This window comes from Phalaenopsis equestris, unplaced genomic scaffold (genome assembly GCF_001263595.1).
Source record: "Phalaenopsis equestris unplaced genomic scaffold, ASM126359v1 Scaffold211012, whole genome shotgun sequence".
Classification (NCBI taxonomy): Eukaryota; Viridiplantae; Streptophyta; class Magnoliopsida; order Asparagales; family Orchidaceae; genus Phalaenopsis; species Phalaenopsis equestris.
The window spans coordinates 1,172-23,276 of NW_018230049.1; the positions used below are offsets into that span (position 1 = coordinate 1,172).

The 22,105-nt window shown below is 33.6% G+C and overlaps 1 protein-coding gene across 1 annotated transcript in view; it reads left to right on the forward strand.

The window, feature by feature from the left end:
• The first annotated feature begins 406 nt into the window (after nucleotides 1-406).
• Nucleotides 407-22,105, forward strand: part of LOC110036799 — a 29,601-nt gene continuing 7,902 nt past the window's right edge. Inside the window, exons 1-6 of the mRNA XM_020741326.1 lie at nucleotides 407-794; nucleotides 881-997; nucleotides 1,102-1,202; nucleotides 2,233-2,304; nucleotides 3,247-3,328; nucleotides 3,431-3,520. Of these exons, the coding sequence (XP_020596985.1) occupies nucleotides 513-794; nucleotides 881-997; nucleotides 1,102-1,202; nucleotides 2,233-2,304; nucleotides 3,247-3,328; nucleotides 3,431-3,520 (744 nt within the window). The 5' untranslated portion in view covers nucleotides 407-512. The remainder of the gene's footprint in view (nucleotides 795-880; nucleotides 998-1,101; nucleotides 1,203-2,232; nucleotides 2,305-3,246; nucleotides 3,329-3,430; nucleotides 3,521-22,105) is intronic.

Sequence of the window (22,105 nt, forward strand, 5' to 3'; positions counted from 1 at the left end):
GGTTCGGCCGATACTTTTAGCTTCAACATTTGTATATCTAACACCAAAAATTTAATTCTTACATTTATAATAATTAACTTTACATTATATAGATGAAAAAATTAAACTTTACATGAATTTAATATGTTAGACACAATAAGTGAAATATATCTTTTAATACAAAGATGAATAATTTAAATGTAACAATAAATTTTATATGTTTTATGCGTAAATATAAAAGAATTCCGTGGTGTATATATATATATACAAATAAAATCGTCCACTAATAGATTCATGAATCACGGGGATGTTTGACTGAGCGTCATTTGGCCAGCATTAAAAGGGCCTTCAATTCATTTTAAATAAATTTTTTCGGACATATGTACTAAATATCATAAATTTAAATTTAATCCTGTTTGAAATTACTGAAAGTCCTTTCGCCGGTCATGCATCCATAGAGACTGAATAGACGTGGCCTGTGGGAACGTCACGGGAGTACCCGACGGCCTTTAAATGCGACGCTCCCTATTGTCATGCATCCATTCCGTTACATGTCGAAGAAACGGGCAGCGCCGCCGTTAGCTCCGGCGCCCTTTCGCCGGCGCTTATGGCTGTGTCTTGAACTCGTCGCAGCCATCTCAGTCCTCGCTTTCCTTTTCGTCCTTCTAAGGATTCAGTCCTACGCACCCAACCCACCGACGCCTACGCTTCTTTACCGAGACCCTATTCCTTTTTCCGGTCAACCGAAGATCGCTTTCCTCTTCCTCGCCCGCGCGGGCCTGCGCCTTGATTTCGTTTGGCATAACTTCTTCAAGGTATCCCGTTCGACTTTCTATGTTATGGAAATTTTGGATTTTAGATTATGATTATTATTATTTTTTGTTGTCATGGTGTTTGTTAGAATGCTGGAGCAGGGAATATCTCTATATATGTTCACTCGAAGCCGGGGTTCAAGTTTGATCAGTCGACGACGAGGTCAGCCTTCTTCTACGGCCGTCATGTAGAGGATAGCGTGCAGGTTTTCGATCGGCCGTCGTTTTGCTCAAGTTTTTTTTTGTTTTATTTTTGAAGTTTCGGTGTTTCTCTTTTATTCTGGAGGACTATTTGTTGTTTTTGATGTAGGTGAAGTGGGGGGAGGCCAGCATGATTGAAGCTGAGCGGTTGCTGCTTAGAGCAGCTCTACAGGATCCTGCAAACCAACGTTTTGTTTTGCTTTCTGATAGGTGCTCTTTTATTTAACTTGAAATAGTAGAAGCTTTCCTTTCTCAAATGGGTCAGTGGAAGTTGGGAGATCGTCTTCCAAGTGATACTTGACAACCTATCACTTGGATGACACCGAAGATTTTTCTATTTTTTTTCACACGAAAAGAATATATTTTGAAGAATATATATATATATATATATATATATATGATATTGTTCCCATCCCATATCTTGTATTCGGATGTAAGTTCAGCAATTTGATTTCGTCCATTTTAAACACAATTATATGTTAAATCATGGAATCAAAATGCTTAAAATAAACTTATTTGGCTGATATTGTTCCCATCCCATATCTTGTATTCGGATGTAAGTTCAGCAATTTGATTTCGTCCATTTTAAACACAATTATATGTTAAATCATGGAATCAAAATGCTTAAAATAAACTTATTTGGCCATATTCTTAACGGTCCTAGAAATATCCTAGAAATGTTCAAATATCATAAGTATAGGAAGATTTTAGCAATAACTGCTTTTTAAAGGATCATGTTGCTTCAAATCATGTTTCTATTTAGCATTAACTTTTTGTTAAAAGAAAAATTATTGCATACGGACACCGCATGCAGAGATGCATGTGGTGTCCGATCTACACTGTAGATCACGGTGATCTACGGTGAGGATGCATTTCGGTGGGTCCCACTTTAAATTTTTAATTTTATTTTTTAAATAAAAAATCGAAATATATCATCACCATAGATTGATGTGATCTACAATGTAGATCTGTAGATCGGACACCGCATGCATCTATACATGTGGTGTCCGTATGCAATAATTTTTTCTTGTTAAAGAGCATGAAATTTAATTTATAGGTGCAGTATTGTATAAAATCTAGCATGAACATTTCTTTCTTTCTTATTTGAGAGGAGCCTCTGCTGTTGAGCTCTTCTGTGTTAGATTTACTTTTTTGGTTTCTGCATTGTTATATTTGAAGATATAGATGTATATTTGTCTGCCTTTGATGTGAGTATTTTATTAGGCTCTTATTTCTGCAGCTGTGTTCCACTTTACAACTTCGATTATGTGTATAACTATTTGATGTCCTCCCGTAAAAGTTTTGTGGACAGGTAAGATATGGCATGTGTGCATTTTAGTTATTTTAAATCCATCTCACTTGAGTGCTTTCTTTTGGAGAAAATATTGCATTAGGAGTCCAGACGCACCTTTGTGTTTGGACGCAGAACTTTCTGGACTTCGGATGCAATATTTTCTCTTTCTTCTGGGTTGTCTACTTCCCTTTCTAGAGGTTTATTTCTTTTCATACACCCCTGATTGGCACACATACTAAAGCAACATTAGTTATAAATCAAGTCCTGGATATCCATCGTGAAAGTAAAACACTCAATTCATGTTATTTTAGCAAAAGAAATAACCTTTTGGATGATTTTCACACACACCACTCAAGTCTTTTGTAATTACATATGTAGCACCTAAACTTAAATTTTTTTATATATAATGCTTACCCATGCACGGAAAATAACCACTTTTTAAAAGGGAAAATAGTGATATTTTTGTTGTCATATGAAAGATTTGGGCGGTGTAAATGTAAAAAAGTAAGGTTTAGGTGTTAGATATGTAAATGCATAGGTGGCATGTATGTAAATGCCCTCACCCGAACTTTTTTTGGCGGTATGTGGTATCCTAAACCAAATTTTCTGTAAATAATATATATTAGTGATCCACATCTTTTTTATATACAACCAAAAAAAGTAAACAATTGATGGTTCTATTTGCAATATTGAACAAAAAGTAGTGGTTTTTTGAATTGTAAGATTAGTCATGGTTTCCCTCTAAAATTTTTTTTAATTTTTTGAAATTTTCAACAGAAAGTGATTTTTTTTAATTTTTTGATAGTGGTTTTAGTCTTGGGTAGTTTTTGTTGTGGGCGAGGTGGGGGTGGGGTCCATCTTATAAACAGTTATAAAAGTTTGCAATTGCCTTTCTTTTTAATTTTATCATGCTTTCCATGTTGAAAAGCATGTAAAAACTAATGTGATTCCTTATTCCAGTTTTTCAGACAAAAAGGAGCGTCGTTACAATGAGAAAATGGCTCCTTCCATCCCCAAGCACAAATGGAGGAAAGGATCTCAGGTTTTTCTCCTTTAATATTAGAATCATGAAGTAGCTTCTTGTTCATATTTTTTCTTAAGCTATAGGGGATTAACGTAACTTGCGTTAAAATTTTCATTTCAGTGGATAACATTAATAAGAAGGCATGCAGAAGTCGTGGTTGACGATGACTTTATTTTTCCAGTTTTCAAAGCATTTTGCAAGGTAAGTGTTGTTAGTTTATATTGTTGCTTAGAAGTTCTTTAAGCTCTTGCAGTTGTGATTGAGAGGTTTTTTTTTACCACGGTGATAGAAATTTATTTATTTTTGCACTAATTTAACAATTCCTCAAAGTCTGAAATTCCAAAGAGAACAAACAAATTTAAAATTCTAGTAGAGCGCACACTTAAAAATGAAAACCTGACACTGATGGTAGAAAAATTTTAGTCACCAAACAAATCCAATGTTTAATTAATTTAAAAGGCAATTATAATGATAGAAGTCATCCAGAAAGAGAAGAACCAAGCCTCATGCTAGTACAAGGAGTCACCCTCAAAAGTAGCAGTCCACATCCATGAAACACTCAAAGAACTTTCATGCAATAATACACATTCAAAGAATAGTAAAAACAAAAAAAATGTTTTAGTAATTTGATGTCCAATAAATTTTACATGCGGGAAAGAATGGAAAAAACAAAAAAAATATTTTAGTAATTTGATGTCCAATAAATTTTACATGCGTGAAATGTTTCAATTTATAGACCACAAATGATCCAAAATATGAAACTGCACAAAATCCACAGAAATTTTAATAAAACACCACAGGTTTCATTTCATTTTTCATGAATTACAAGAATCCCAGTTGCTGAATTGCTTAGAGGTTCAACAAAATATTAATTTTTTTTTTCAAAACAATGAAGCAACAGAAAGGCTTTGTGGACTTGGGTACAAGCAACTAATGGATGATTAACATAAATCATCAAGCAACTTAAGTGATGGAAGCAAGTTGTGTGCTGGGATAATAGGCGTCGGTAGGAAAATAAGGAAGTGTTAGCCTTGCGAATTAATATGAAATGAGACTTAATTAATGTGTCTTTCAGATGCATCTATGTTCCGTTACATTTGCGTTAGCAGTACTTCTAATTCACTAGAGTTCGTAATTAAAAATTTTTTCCATGTGTTTTGGATGCATTTGGATGGTGTTATCCCTCAACTATTAAATTATACACTTATTTTAGGTTCACTTCTTTTAACGAAGAATGTATTTATATTACCTCTTTAAAATTATCTTTTGATTTAATATTTTTCTTCACATAACCCTATTAACTAGGCTCTTTTGGTTTAGTTTCTTTTTTAATGTCAAAACCTACTCTATATTGGAGCAACAAATTTTCACGGAAGGTACAATGGAGAGCATCATGAGATGTATGCTTGGTAAAATTCAGAAGTATAGGATCTCTTTAAAAAATATTGAATTTGCCTAATAATCCTACCATCATTTTGCTGAGTGTTACATGGGATGATAACTTTATTTTGCAAAACCTCTACCCATTTTAACTTATCTTAACTATTTTTCCACACTTATTTAAATTATTTAAATTATATTAAACTTATCTTTGTTATTAATGGCTTCTTTGTTTAATGAATCTTAGGTACATATCATATTTTTTATTTGATTTTTCTACAAAATATACTTCATAATTTCAAGGATGTCTTCTTTTTGCAAATACTCATGGTGTATTTTTCACTTTGATCTCTCAATTTAAATTTAGAAGTTTCATTTTCTATTTTATTTTCTTCATTACGTAGATCTAATGTGCTTAAACGTTTCACTCTTTCGTCACTTTATATTTTAGCAATATTATCTAGTGATTATCAATTTCACATTCTCTAATTGCATATCATTTTAATATTCGACGCTTCACTAATCATAATCTATTTATCTTATTAGGTGTTTCACATTCTCTAATTTCATATGTTTTAAATATTCTTTGTTTCATTAATCATAAGCCATTTATCTTATTAGCGGTTTATTCATTATTCTAATTTTTCATTTTATCTAATAGAGGCAATATTTAACAGGTTTATGCCATCTACAAATAGCATCTATTTAGATACCTTATTTTGAACATAAATCATTATAATCTTCATAACAATAACAATAAATCTTTTTCCCCCTAAGAGGGGTTGGCTATATGAATCCTTTTTCTCCATTGTCTTATTGAGTGTCATATTTTTCCACCTAGGCATTCTCATCTCAGTAACACCTTATGCTTCTCTTTTATAGGCCAACATACTACGCCAAAGGTCTACATTCACCTTTCTTAACTAAGGTTTTTAGGCAATAGTGTAGATCTCTATAATTCAAAATTTTTTTTGAACTCTTTCGCCAGTCTTATTCACAAGAAGGATTTGATCAGCAGAAAACATACATACATTTTCTTGGATACAGTCGTTCCGCATTTTATCTCTTAAGTGCCATGTCGCGCATCCACCTAGGCATTCTCATCTCAGTAACACCTAACATAGTTTTTATGCTTCTCTTTTATAGGCCAACATACTACGCCATAAGTCATTGCAATTCTCACCAATCTTATAAAATTTTTCTTTTAAGTCTAAACGATACTTTTCTATCACACAATATGCTTGATGTATTCTTCCACTTCAACCATCCAACTTGAATTTTACTAATAACATCACCATCACATTGAACAATAGACTCAAGATATCTAAAACATTCATTCTTTGTTAATGATTTGATCATTCATTATTACAATTTTCTCACTAGAACTACTACTACTAAAATTATTTTCCATGTATCGATTTTAGATCTACTCAAACGAAGGTCCTTAGACTCTAATGTAGAGTTCCATAATTCAAATTTTTTCAAAACTCTTTCTCCAGTTTTATCTCCAGTTTTATCTACAAGAACGATATTATAAGCAAAAAACATACGTACATCCTCCTGTAAATGTGCAGTAAGAGCATCCATAACTAAGCAAAAAAGGTATGGGCTTAAGTTGATCTGGAGGTAATCCAATTGAAATAGGAAAATACTTGGTCAATTCTCTTCTGTTCGAACACATGTAACAACTCTAGTATACATATCTTTAATGACTTGAATGTAAGTCATATCAACACGTCTTCTCTAGTATACACATACATCCTCCTGTAAATGTGCAGTAAGAGCATCCATAACTAAAGCAAAAACTAAAGCAAAAAAAGATATGGGTGTTCGAACACAAGTAACAACTCTAGTATACATATCTTTAATGACTTGAATGTAAGTCATATCAACACATGATTCTCTTTTATAGGCCAACATTCTACGCCATAAGTCATTGCAATTCTCGCCAATCTTATAAAATTTTCCTTTTATGTCTAAACGGTACTTTTCTATCACACAATATGCTTGATGCATTCTTCCATTTCAACCATCTAACTTGAATTTTACTAATAACATCACCATCACATTGAACAATAGACCCGAGATATCTAAAACATTCATTCTTTGTTAATGATTTGATTATCTATTATTACAATTTTATCACTAGAACTACTACTATTAAAATTATTTTCCATGTATTCGGTTTTAGATCTACTCAAATGAAGGTCCTTAGACTCTAATGTAGACCTCCATAATTCAATTTTTTTCAAAACTCTCTCCAGTTTTATCCACAAGAAGGATATTATAAGCAAAAAACATCATATATCCTCCTATAAATGTGCAGTAAGAGCATCCATAACTAAAGCAAAAAAGATATTAATAACATCACCATCACATTGAACAATAGACCCGAGACATCTAAAACATTCATTCTTTGTTAATGATTTGATCATCCATTATTACAATTTTCTCACTAGAACTACTACTAGAAGGATATTATAAGCAAAAAACATTCATACATCTTCCTGTAAATGTGCAGTAAGAGCATCCATAACTAAAGCAAAAAATATATGGGATTAAGTTGATCCGGAGGTAATCCAATAGAAATAGGAAAGTAATTGGTCAATTCTCTTCTGTTCGAACACAAGTAACAACTCTAAATATCTTTAATGACTTTAATGTAAGTCATATCAACACGTCTTCTCTAGTATACATATCTTTAATGATTTGAATGTAAGTCATATCAACACATGCTTCTCTTTTATAGGCCAACATTCTACGCCATAAGTCATTGCAATTCTCACCAATCTTATAAAATTTTCCTTTTAAGTCTAAACGGTACTTTTCTATCACACAATATGCTTGATGCATACTTCCACTTCAACCATCCAACTTAAATTTTACTAATAACATCACCATCACATTGAACAATAGACCCGAGACATCTAAAACATTCATTCTTCGTTAATGATTTGATCATCCATTATTACAATTTTCTCACTAGAACTACTACTAGAAGGATATTATAAGCAAAAAACATTCATACATCTTCCTGTAAATGTGCAGTAAGAGCATCCATAACTAAAGCAAAAAATATATGGGATTAAGTTGATCCGGAGGTAATCCAATTGAAATAGGAAAATACTAAGTCGTTTTCTAGGGATACTCTCTATGCTCGATCACTCTTGACCATAGAATCTTCCAGCCTATCTGCCCACAAAAAATTGTCAGTTTTTTTTTGCTTCTCCGCTGTCACCTGTAAATTTTTTTCTCGTAACTATGTGACTGATGTAAAGTTAGCAGGGAATTTTCCTATCCACAGTACTAGTGCAATCCTTGGGATGCACAAAAAATTCTTGAGCTCATCTTTCTTGAATGCATAAAAAAACATCCTATTAGACAACACGTAAAACTGATAAAAAAAGTAATTTATTATAATTTTATGCAGTTGCGTGGTCTCAGAGAACTTGACATATAAACGAACGAATCTGTCACTACAAGAAGACAACAAAATTTATAAAAAAGAGTTTTTGGTAGCATTTAACCCACGTAATACTGAGCTTGTTTATGCCAGATATGCATATCACAAAAAAAAGTCATCCAAAAAAATCTAAAAAAACCGTAGCATCGAAAAAAAGAGAGGTACTTGGTTGCCCTAATTATGATTTCACATGTGACACTGTTCAATAATGAAAAACAGGTCATCCTGAAGAACACATGAGGAACGAAAATTAACATGACATATATAAAATACTGACACAATAAACAGCGAATATCTTCAACAACTATTACAATTAATAATATGATAAAAACTTCAATCGCTCTCTAACCATCGTATTCGTAATTCGTTCCCTCAATTCTGTCATCTCGCGTGCACTTTCCTTATCTTTAGTACATTATTGTAGATTTGCAAAGTGCACTCATTTGCACTACTCTTCTAATCAGTCATGACAAAAGTGAAGCACATGTTGCATACCATAATAACATTCTGCGTGGGGGCCCACAATGACAGATGAATGTGATTTTTTCATTATTTAGAACACAACACGTGCATCAACGTGTGTTCCACCGATTGCTCCAATACAATTCTGAAAAGATAACAAAGTGTTACGTAATTACCATATCTATATGAAAATTGAATGTAATAAATAAGAGAAATTATCTTAAATTATTACATATACCGTGTATCATGCGAGATCTCTATGGGAGGCCTGTTCGAATGTAAGATCCGTTGATTTTATGACTTGTGAAGAAAAACTGATAAATACATTCAAACTTATTAAGAAGTGTCTGCAAATTGCTTTGGAGGAGTGTTAAAATCGCTTCATAGCTCATTGCATTGATTCATTCTGCAATAATATGTAGATGATTATTGCCAACACCTCTCGCAAAGTCTTTTTGGATGAGCCATGAAGTCTATGATTTCTATGTAGTTCCTCCAACAAATCGATGAATACTCGTGTCATGTGAAACATATTGCTAAATCTCATTGGGTGACCGGTAATAACTCTTCAACCCATTTGTCGCCAACATATGAAGATGTAATGCAATGAGAGCGCTATATGTACAAGTTGTAATATTTGTTCATCAAGCATACGACAGCTGCAACTCTCCTACGCCTTTGTCTACGTGAAATAAAAAACTACATTATAGATGAATAATATTACAGAAGTAAATAGAAAATATAACGTGGAATAAAAAACTCTTAAAGTGGCATGTCCAAAGCAACACAAATATCCAAAGCGGCATGAAAAACAATAAACAAATAGAAATGTCCCACAAGAATCTAATTAAAAAAAGTGTCCCTCAATTGTCACTGCTCTCATGAAAATAACGTAGGCAAACTACCCTACGGTCAGCGGACATTGCTATGAAAAACCTTCTTCGAGTCGAATCTTCAAGCAACTTCATAGAGAACAAATATAACGACATGTCCTCGGGAATTTCTAGAGTTGCATCCTAAATTCGCATGACCTGTTGGACATAAATTGCTTATGATGGGTCGGAGTCATTAATGTATGAAGCCACTACCTGTGAGATTTGACTTATAAAAAAAACAACTCCCTCTTTCTTTTTTTTTTCCAACCGAGGGATGCTTTTGTCCGACTCGTGGGACTCAACCTCATGGAGGTCTGGGCTGGGGCCTGCAATGGAATCACCTGTTTGGTCAACACCCAAATTTCCGGGGATGTTGCCAAACCCTATCTCAGGGAGCACATGCATTGTTCTTCATTGCCATGATACCTCCAAACATAAGATTCAACTTCTTCTCCAACTCAGGAACGATTCCACTATCTTTAAATTTTTTTGCAGCAGGTATCATCTACAAATTCATATAACATGTTGGATTTTAAAATAAATTATGGCAAAAATATGGTATATTTCAAAAGTGCTTATCGCCAGTCTCGCTGCCCACTACCTTTCGGAAGCATCAATCGTTTGCTTTACCGAATTTCATATTAAGTCCGTTGATCCTCACTTCAATTCATTCTTGATTTTTCAATCATTCTTTAGGTGATCATACTTATTTTTTAACTGCATCCTATCATATTTTCTGCTTAAATTTTTCTTGAATTTTCTAATAATATTTTGCCAGTCTTTCTTGTTGAAATAAGTTATCAGTCTATTTCCCCGTTTGATCTCGTTTTGGCAAAGATCGCAAAATATTAATTGTCTCTTTATCCTACATTATGGATGAATGACCTCATTTGTCTTAACCATTGTATTACTAGCATGAACAAAAAAAAAAAACTAATTGACATAAATATGAATGCCATAATATTGCAATTCAAAGAAAAATAGGAATGTCATAATATTATCACCATTGCCACTCCACCCCACACTACAACACCATCTATACATTACCACTATCAACACCTCCACTTGCCACCACCACCAACGCGTCCACACGCCAACACCTCAACGCAAACACAATCACACACCAACCACCACCTCCACACATCCATCAACACATCCTCTAACATAAACACAACCACCCCATATTTTTCATTTGATGCGTTACATAGAGGGCACCCAAAACATTGCTAGCAACAAATCAAGCACCCTCTTTCAGCCATTTCTCAAACTCGTCACTCAAATATCAAAGTAAAAGATAAAACCCTAATCTATATTTTTCATTTTTAGGATCTCACATACAGAGCACCAGACATTGCTAAAAACAAATCAAGCATCCTCTTTTAGTCAATTCTTAAATTCTTACTCAAACATCGAAGGTAAAGATAAAATGACATTCCATATTTTTCTTTTTTAACGCTACGTCCAGGGCACCCGAAACATTGCTAGCAACAAATCAAGCACCCTTTTTCAACCATTTTTCAAACTCTCACTCAATCATCAAAAGGTAAAGATAAAACCCCATTCTATATTTTTCATTTTTAGGATATTACATACATGGCACTCGAAACATTGGTGACAACAAATCAAGCACCTCTTTCAAGAATTTCTCAAATTCTCACTCAAACATAAAAGGTAAAGATAAAATAAAATATGGTATATTTCAAAAGTGCTTACCGCCAGTCTCGCTGCCCACTACTTTTCGGAAGCATCAATCGTTTGCTTTACCGAATTCCATATTAAGTCCGTTGATCCTCGCTTCAATTCATTCTTGATTTTTCAATCATTCTTTAGGTGATCATACTTATTTTTTAACTGCATCCTATCATATTTTCTGCTTAAATTTTTCTTGAATTTTCTAATAATATTTTGCCAGTCTTTCTTGTTGAAATAAGTTATCAGTCTATTTCCCCGTTTGATCTCGTTTTGGCAAAGATCGCAAAATATTAATTGTCTCTTTATCCTACATTATGGATGAATGACCTCATTTGTCTTAACCATTGTATTACTAGCATGAACAAAAAAAAAACTAATTAACATAAATATGAATGCCATAATTTTGCAATTCAAAGAAAAATAGGAATGTCACAATATTATCACCAATGCCACTCCAACCCACACTACAACACCATCTATACATTACCACTATCAACACCTCCACTTGCCACCACCACCAACGCGTCCACACGCCAACACCTCAACGCAAACACAATCACACACCAACCACCACCTCCACACATCCATCAACACATCCTCTAACATAAACACAACCACCCCATATTTTTCATTTGATGCGTTACATAGAGGGCACCCAAAACATTGCTAGCAACAAATCAAACACCCTCTTTCAGCCATTTCTCAAACTCATCACTCAAATATCAAAATAAAAGATAAAACCCTAATCTATATTTTTCATTTTTAGGATCTCACATACAGAGCACCAGACATTGCTAAAAACAAATCAAGCATCCTCTTTTAGTCAATTCTTAAATTCTTACTCAAACATCGAAGGTAAAGATAAAATGACATTCCATATTTTTCTTTTTTAACGCTACGTCCAGGGCACCCGAAACATTGCTAGCAACAAATCAAGCACCCTTTTTCAACCATTTTTCAAACTCTCACTCAATCATCAAAAGGTAAAGATAAAACCCCATTCTATATTTTTCATTTTTAGGATATTACATACATGGCACTCGAAACATTGGTGACAACAAATCAAGCACCTCTTTCAAGAATTTCTCAAATTCTCACTCAAACATAAAAGGTAAAGATAAAACCCCATTCCATATTTTTCATTTTTAACATTCTACATATAGGGCACCCGAAACATTGCTAGTAAAAAATCAAGCACTCTCTTTCAGCGATTTCTCAAACTCTCACTCAAATATCAAATGTAAAGATAAAACCCCATTCCGTATTTTTTTTATTTTTAGGATATCACTTACAGGGTTCCGAAACATTGGTAACAAAAAATCAAGCACGCACCCTCTTTCAGTCAATTCTCATACTCTCACTTAAACAACAAAGGTAAAGATAAAATCCTATTCATTATTTTTCATTTTTTAGGATACCACATAAAGGGCACCCGAAAAATTGCTACCAACAAATCAAACACCCTCTTTCAACCATTTCTCAAACTCTCACTCAAACATCAAAGGTAAAGATAAAGCCTTATTCCATATTTTATTTCATATTTTTCATTTTTAGGATACCACATAATGGGCTCCTGAAACATTGCTAGCAACAAATTAAGCACCATCTTTTAGCCATTTCTCTATTCCATATTTTTCATTTTTAGGATACCGCATAATGGGCTCCTGAAACATTGCCAGCAACAAATTAAGCACCATCTTTTAGCCATTTCTCAAATTATCATTCAAACATCAAAGGTAAAGATAAAATCTCAAATTATAAAGCAAAAGCCACAAATCACAAAATCCAAATACTCACTTAAAACCGCAAATGAGAAAACTATAAATCGCGAAGATAAAGTCATTCCATCCCAAAAAATATGTGATACTGTAGGAGGGCAAAGAACACAGTAAACGAAGAGAGAGAGTCGGAGATCAGAGGGAAGAGGAAGAGTAGAAAGGCAACTCGTTGACACTAGAGATCGGTGGGAAGAGGGAAATGAGAAAGGCAACCCGTTGCCACTGAGGAGAGGTGCGAGAGAGGGTAGCAATTGAGAGAGACGAGGGCAGAAGAAACGAGCAAGGCTAATAGTGTAATAGGGGTAAAAGAAATGTGCGACCCGCGTTTAATATAAATTTTTACGATAAGCGGCCGTGTCGTTGTTTCCAAATGCTTCTCCTAACGTTTTCAAAACGTGTTGCGCCAATTAAGCTGCCCAAACGGACTCTTAGTCATGCCATAATCGTCGGAAGCCCAATCAAGGGAAAATGATACGATGTCATTTATGAGAAATTCATAAAGAGATGTCTAAGAGATTTCTAAGGAGGATGTATAGTGGGAAATCTGTTTACTACAATTGAGGTTTATTGCTTGCTCCAAGAGGCAATTCAGATGGGTCACCTATAGCCACAATGGTGACCTTCTAGATCAAATGAATGTAATGAATCTCTTTCACCATGCGGATTCCAAGAATAAAGGACTTCTCCTTTGAATATATGATCTAAATTTCTTTTAAATCAGAATTTTCTTGGTAAAGGTGGATTTGCTATATTTTGACGGTCACATGGATCCGGATGAGTTCATCAAGTGACTCTGGACCTTGAAATTGGTCTTTGAGCGACCTGGCATCTATCAAATATAATGGTGAAATTAACGACCAACAAGTTAAATCAAAGTGCATTATTTTGCTGGCAAAATCTTAAGTACCAACGTCAGTGAGAAGGAAAAGATAAAAATTAATACCTAGTCCAAAATGAGTTTTCTACCACCACCTTGAGATCCCACCTTAATTTGATTATTTGTCATGTGTGCTGCTATTTTAAATTTTTGGTTGTCCTGTTATCATATTTTTCCTTTCAACTAATTGCATTCAATAATAGTATTTATTTTTTCTATAGTGGTTTGGGTTGACTCTGGAATCATTCATACTCTCCCATCAGACTAAATTACCATCCATAAAAAAATAATACCCAATAATGGATCAACTTGCCCAATTTGCACGAAAAAAGCATTCATAATTTTTATGCCCATGATCTTGATATGGAATCTCTTTTCAATCAGCTCAATCAAGGTAAGCATAATATTTGTTCTAGAGTTGACTAATGATAGTCTATGGGGAATTGCATATACAATTTCATGACTAGTTACTGTAAGGTCGTTAATTTCTATGCTAAATTATGGGGAAAGGCATGAACTGACTAACTGTCTTATAGTGCTAATTGCATATACAATTTCATGAGTAGTTACTGTAAGGTCGTTAATTTCTATGCTAAATTTTTATATTGTTCAGGACCTTTAATAAGCTCTCCATTCTTGATAAGTTTATGATTAGAAACTATCAGAGTATGGCATGGTTTGAGCCGTACTTTCTTTGTTTCTGCTAATAAATTCAAAATATACTTTCGTTGAGATAGAATGTTACCCTTCTTGCTCTTTGATACCTCAATCCCCAATTACTTCAAGGAACCCAAATCCTTAGTGCTGAACTTATTTTGAAGAAATGATTATTAATGATAAGATTTCCTACATATCACTTTCAGTAATAATGACAAATCACCAATGGAATGATTCCTGAGGCAGATTGCCTATAAAATACATTGTGATCACTTTTACTTTTCTGCGTTCCAAATCCTTCTTCTGCTTGGTTAAATTTTCCAAATCATGCTCGAGGGCTTTGTTTCAATCCATATAGGTACTTTTGAAGAAGACATTACTTTCCCATACTCCCACTAAGCAAAAAACCTAGGAGGTTGCTTCATGTATACTTCTTCCAATATATCATCATGTAGAAAAATATTCTTCACATTCAGCTAGTACATGTGTCAATTATTCATTGCTGTTAAAGACTGAAATAAGGGAACTTGAGTTAACTTGGCTATCGAAGAGCTACCGTTGAGAATGTGTCAAAGTGGTCGAACCCTTAAATTTGTGGAAAGCCCTTAGCCACCAATCAAACTTTGAGATGAGTTATAGATCCATCAAAATGAAACATAGTCGTAGACCATTTACAACCAACATTTTTCTTGCCAGAAGGTAGTCTAGTTCCCAAGTTTCATTTTCAGTAAAGGCATCCATCTCATCAAGCATTGCTGCCCTCTACCCACAATGGGATAAAGCTTGCTGAACAGATCTTGGAATCTCAATACACTTAAGAGAAGCAAAAAATGAGCATGAAATGGAAGATAATTGATTATAGTTAACATGAGGAAATGGGATAGACACATTGACGCTTACCTCTTTGAAGAGCAATAGATAAATTGAGATCACTGGGAGGAGGATCCACTGAAGAAGATGATACCAATGTTGGACTAGGATTAGGGGAGCAAGGTCTTCTCGAGTAAACCTTTTTGATAGGTGGCTTGGGCTGAGGCATTAGAGATGGAGTTGGAGCAGGATCTGAACTTATGTTCATCAGAATGTCGTGAAGATTTAGACATTGAAGATTCATTAAAGAATGAGGTTTGTTTATGAAAGGTGGACATCAACAGAAATCATGTACATGTTTAAGAGTTGAAAAATATCTTTTTTTTAAGACGAATATCCTATCATAGAAAGACACCTTAATGAATTGGTGTCAAGTTTAGACACCTGTGGACTGGTATCATGAAAAAAAAGTGCACGCAAATGTGACGCTTCAATAGAAATGAGAGAGCTTAAAATAAAACATGGTAGCATGTCTAGTTATGTAAGATAGTAGAAGGCATTCGATCAATAAAAAAAACATGCAGTAGAGATTGCATTAACCCAAAACTATTTAGGCACAATCGTTTGAAACAAAAAAGCCATTTTTTTCCCAAGAAGATGTCTATTTTTTTTTAGCTACTCCATTTTAGGATGGAGTATCAACATAAAATGACTGGTGAAGCATCATGTTTTGTGTTATATATGTCTGAAAAGATGCAAACAAATGCGCAGTAGTGACTGCATCTACTAAAAACTGTTTAGACACATTCATTTGAAACAAAAAAGCCATAGGGGCCTCAAGATGATGTCTATTTTTTATTTCAGATACTTCTTTTTGGGTTAGAGTCCCGACACAAGATGAGTGTTGAAGCATCTCATTTTGGATGGAGTACCGACACAAGATGAGTGCTGAAGCATCTCATTTTGTGTCATATGTGTGAAAAGGTGCATAAAAATATTCTTTAGAATTATCACTTCTCAAAATTTAACATAAACATTGAATCGAATTTTAATTTTGGCACAAAAAATTGAAAGTGCAACAATAATTCAGAATGTGATCTCATAAAGTAAAGCCAAGCCATACAAAAAATTCGTCCACAAAAGTGACAAAGTACCAAAATCCATTAGATAAAGCAGGATAATGTCCCCATACATCAAAATGAACTAACTCAAAATTAAGACCGACTCTTTTATTAATTCTAGGAACATAAGACAAACGATAATGTTTAGTAAATTGATATGACTGACAATCTAAAAAAGATATATGTTAAAACTGTGGTTTCAATATTTTTTAGCATTAATAATGATGGATATCCTAATTGATAATAGTTCTCAAAACGAGATAAGGTGTTACGGATCAAAATACCCCTTTATCCATAATATATGGCCACCCAAGAATCTCGTTCTCTACCGATGCTTTTTTTCGCCATAAGATACACATGATTTTGCTGACAAAAACAATCTTAAAATCAAATTGAGATAAACTAAGAACAGATGTTAAAGGCAATGTGGATGTAACATTGATGTTGCTCAAACTAAGAAAATTAGAGGTAGACCCATCTGCTAAAGTGATGATGAAAGGTCCTTTCAAAAAGTAAGAAAGAGAATTAGATTTCTTGTTATGTGATATGTAGTACCTGAATCAATGACCAATTTTGTGGAAACAAAAGAAAGCAAGTATCATTGTTTCTTGACTTGGCAAGGGCATTGATAGATGGGGATTTCTTGGATGCTTCCTGAAATTTGATGAGCTTAGCATATTCATTTGTAGAGATTGAGAGTCTGACTTTGAGGTTCCTCACTAGTAGTGACCTTATGAGCTAACTGTGATTTAGAACTTTTCTGGTTTTTTTTCAACAACTTCTGATATGTCCACTTCTTATGACTAGATTCTTGACAATAATAGCACACTATCACCCTTGATTTTCAAAATTCAAAGTTTTTCTTTTGTAATATTATTAAGATTGAGGTTTACCGATGTTTCTATTTTTCTGACTAGCAAGAGCACTAGGTTGCTGTACGAATGAGGGCAAAGAACTCAGAATCCTATGCAGTACACTGGTGTAGGTTTCCCTCAGCGTAGTACATCCAGGATCAGATAAAATTTGAAAAAACATGCAGTAGAGATTGCATTAAATCGTTTGAAACAAAAAAGCCATTTTTTTCCCAAGAAGATGTCTATTTTTTTTTAGCTACTCCATTTTAGGATGGAGTATCAACATAAAATGACTGGTGAAGCATCATGTTTTGTGTTATATATGTCTGAAAAGATGCAAACAAATGCGCAGTAGTGACTGCATCTACTAAAAACTGTTTAGACACATTCATTTGAAACAAAAAAGCCATAGGGGCCTCAAGATGATGTCTATTTTTTATTTCAGATACTTCATTTTGGGATGGAGTACCGACACAAGATGAGTGCTGAAGCATCTCATTTTGTGTCATATGTGTGAAAAGGTGCATAAAAATATTCTTTAGAATTATCACTTCTCAAAATTTAACATAAACATTGAATCGAATTTTAATTTTGGCACAAAAAATTGAAAGTGCAACAATAATTCAGAATGTGATCTCATAAAGTAAAGCCAAGCCATACAAAAAATTCGTCCACAAAAGTGACAAAGTACCAAAATCCATTAGATAAAGCAGGATAATGTCCCCATACATCAAAATGAACTAACTCAAAATTAAGACCGACTCTTTTATTAATTCGAGGAACATAAAACAAACGATGATGTTTAGTAAATTGATATGACTGACAATCTAAAAAAGATATATGTTAAAACTGTGGTTTCAATATTTTTTAGCATTAATAATGATGGATGTCCTAATTAATAATAGTTCTCAAAACGAGATAAGGTGTTGGAACTTGCTACGGATCAAAATACCTCTTTATCCATAATATATGGCCACCCAAGAATCTCGTTCTCTGCCGATGCTTGTTTTCGCCATAAGATACACATGATTTTGCTGACAAAAACAATCTTAAAATCAAATTGAGATAAACTAAGAACAGATGTTAAAGGCAATGTGGATGTAACATTGATGTTGCTCAAACTAAGAAAATTAGAGGTAGACCCATCTGCTAAAGTGATGGGAGGAGGATCCACTGAAGAAGATGATACCAATGTTGGACTAGGATTAGGGGAGCAAGGTCTTCTCGAGTAAACATTTTTGATAGGTGGCTTGGGCTGAGGCATTAGAGATGGAGTTGGAGCAGGATCTGAACTTATGTTCATCAGAATGTCGTGAAGATTTAGACATTGAAGATTCATTAAAGAATGAGGTTTGTTTATGAAAGGTGGACATCAACAGAAATCATGTACATGTTTAAGAGTTGAAAAATATCTTTTTTTTAAGACGAATATCCTATCATAGACAGACGCCTTAATGAATTGGTGTCAAGTTTAGACACCTGTGGACTGGTATCATGAAAAAAAAGTGCACCCAAATGTGACGCTTCAATAGAAATGAGAGAGCTTAAAATAAAACATGGTAGCATGTCTAGTTATGTAAGATAGTAGAAGGCATTCAATCAATAAAAAAAAAACATGCAGTAGATGTGATTTGACACCATTCCAAGAGTTGAGGTCAGCTAGAAAACTAATAATAACTATTTGTTTTCTTTGAGTTTGCCGAATCTGGACATCAGTGCTAAAAGGTAATAAGATATTCAATTCTTCATAAACATGTTTGAATTGCATGTCATAAATGTTTTGCGATTGATCTTATTATTTATAACTATTTGCATGCATAAAAAATTCCAGAAATATTCTCTCAGAAAAAATAAGTGTCAATTTCTGCATCGCATCTTTATCACAGTCACAATGAGTAATATGACTAGATTGATCTGATTCGATGGAGTTTTATATATTTATCAAGAGGCTGGTATCAACCCTCATCCACTCAGAATAATTCAGATTCGTTTCATCTGGGGGATTATAAATGAGGTGACTCTCTTGAGAGATACTTCTTAGGTAGTCTCACAATTTTATTCCAGTAAAAATAATTAATATCATTTAACTTTTCATCTGTAATCTTAGCCACTGAGGAAGCCAAATATGTCAGAATATGTTTTTGTTCTCAGTCTTAAATGATGCTATTTATTGTTGAAGGACGAGCCGAAGCACCAGTCAAAATACTAGGAGATAAATAGCTCAACCACGAGCAGTCCAATGATAATTACTAGACAGAAAAAACAAGTGGGTTAACTGAGCAGAAAACAAACCAAACAAAGCAGCCTAAAATAGCAGCTCCAAACCGACCTAAGCAGATGACTCAGATCGAAGCAGGTATATTGCCTCAGAGTATATTAGGGCTTCGTCAATGCCTTAATCCCCTCAATGCAAATTAATATAGATGGGCGCCGGGTGATGACAGAAGACGAAGTCGAAGCGCAAGTTGAATACAAACGTTGCGGCTAAAGTTGAAGTCAAATGAGGCAAATGGTATTGTTTGAAGCAGACAAAAACGGCTAAAGTTGAAGTCGAATGAGGCAAATGGTATTGTTTGAAGCAGACAAAAACTCGACGAAACCAGAATGCACCCAAGCTCAAGACTATCGAGTCCGTCACAGGAAGAAGACGATGATGTCGAGGAAGCCGGTATGAACCCGAGCCGAAAAAAATGAAAGTCTAATGTCAAAGATGAAAGATGCAGAGGGGAAGGTTTTGACGTTGCTCTGATACCAAGTGAGTGGAAAAACTTTCTTTTTTCTCGATTGAAATCTTATGTTACATTTTTGTAGGCACTCTTCTTTCTACAAATTAGGAATGTACCTAATACATAAAATTAAATTTCCTCTAATTAGGTTATCTAATATATAAGCTTTCTAATATACAAGCTACTTAATATTTAGTGTTTTCTATAACAGGCATTTATTTGGAGCTTGATGATTACTCATTTGGTATGACTTGTGCCTTATTGCATATTGGTTTTCCTACCACAAATGCAGCTAAATAGTAGAGAACCAATTGAAGCCTCAACTTATATACATTTTCAAAACGAACTCAACTTTAATTTATTTTTTAGCCCATGGTATACTCTACTTGATCTTAATTAATTTTTAAATCTAATTTTTTATTAAAAAAAATTGAAGGCATCAAGAGATTAGGAAGAAAAACTATTTTTTATTTTTTAGCCCATGGTATACTCTACTTGATCTTAATTAATTTTTAAATCTAATTTTTTATTAAAAAAAATTGAAGGCATCAAGAGATTAGGAAGAAAAACTATTTGAGATAGTCTAAATAAAATTTTTTATTAAAAAATTTTATTTAGACTATCTCAAATAGTTTTTCTTCCTAATCTCTTGATGCCTTCAACTTTATTAACATGTATTTTCCTCACCCGTAATACATCTAAGTTAATTAGTGTCTATATATATCTGTTTCTTATAATAGTTATTTTTTGTCTTCTTTCTCCTTCTTTAGTATTTAGCCTGAAATTACTAAATTTTATAGGTCTTCTTTCTCCTCCTTTAGTATTTAGCCTGAAATTACTAAATTTTATAGCTACAGGAGTAAGCGAGTCCATTATTTGAGCCCAGCTCTCTTATGGTACGATCGGCTCAAAACCAAGGAGTCAGAACCTGGCTCTATTGATAAATAATATGTTTAATCTCAGCACTAGCAAAGCCAAATTCTCGACAATGCTGACCTTGTGTAGAACTCAAGCAAGACAAATACAAAATGGAAGTCGCAAACCACGCTTTATAAACCGTTTGTTTCCGATCTTGTATTTTTGGCATTGAGTATCACAACAATGAGAAAGAGAAAGGTGAAGATGTGGTGGGAATCATAGGGATGGAGAAGTTTTAATTATTTAAGTACTGTAACCTTAACTCATGATTTGCATCGTTGTTATGACAATCTTCTTAATTCATTGGGACATGCTAATCTAGATTGTCTTCAATAAGGTTGAAGTATTTATTTAGCATTCACAACCTCTTTTAATAATTTAAGATTAATAACTTCTCACCTTCTTAAGTGTGATTGCTTTTATTCAAGGTTATTGTTTATTATTTTGTTATTATTCTAAGTACATCCACAACTTTTATTATATATTCAATACTTAAACTCTAAAGACATGTCTTTAGTGAAAAAGGTTGTAGCCAAGGCCGTAACTATGAGTGCAGGTGAGCCAAGCCAGCTCAAGTTTGACTTGGTAACAAATTCAAAAGCCAAAAGCTCATTGAGCCATAAAATTGAGCTCGAAGTAAACTTACTACTTGTTAAATAATCAAACTTGACTTGTTGGCTTCTTGAGCAGCTAGAAACAAATTCACGTGGAGCAAATTTTATGTATTGAATATATATGTATTGGAGTGATTAAGTTTAAAACCTAAGCCATTAATCTCCTTGATATTTCTCCAACCCAATTAGTTTTGTAAAGAAGATAGAACCATATTAAGTTCAACATTTGGGATGTTCCTGAAAAAGTAAATTTGTGAGATATTCACGAGGAAGCAAGATTTTAAGATTTGAGATGTTCATGAAGAAGCAAATTTTATGTGGGATAAAATAACAAACACTATTAAACAAGTGACAAAAGATGTACTTAAAAAATCAAAAGAAAAAAAATTCTATAAATAAAAATAGTTGGTGATGGAATAATAATGTGGAAGAAAAGATAAAATATAAATTGTGTTATAAAAATTGATTTAAATGTAAAAGCTTAGAGAATTGAGAAAATATAAGTTGGTCTTTAGGGAGTCTAAGAGAACAATTTATAATATTAAAAATTCTTCTTTTAGTGATCTTT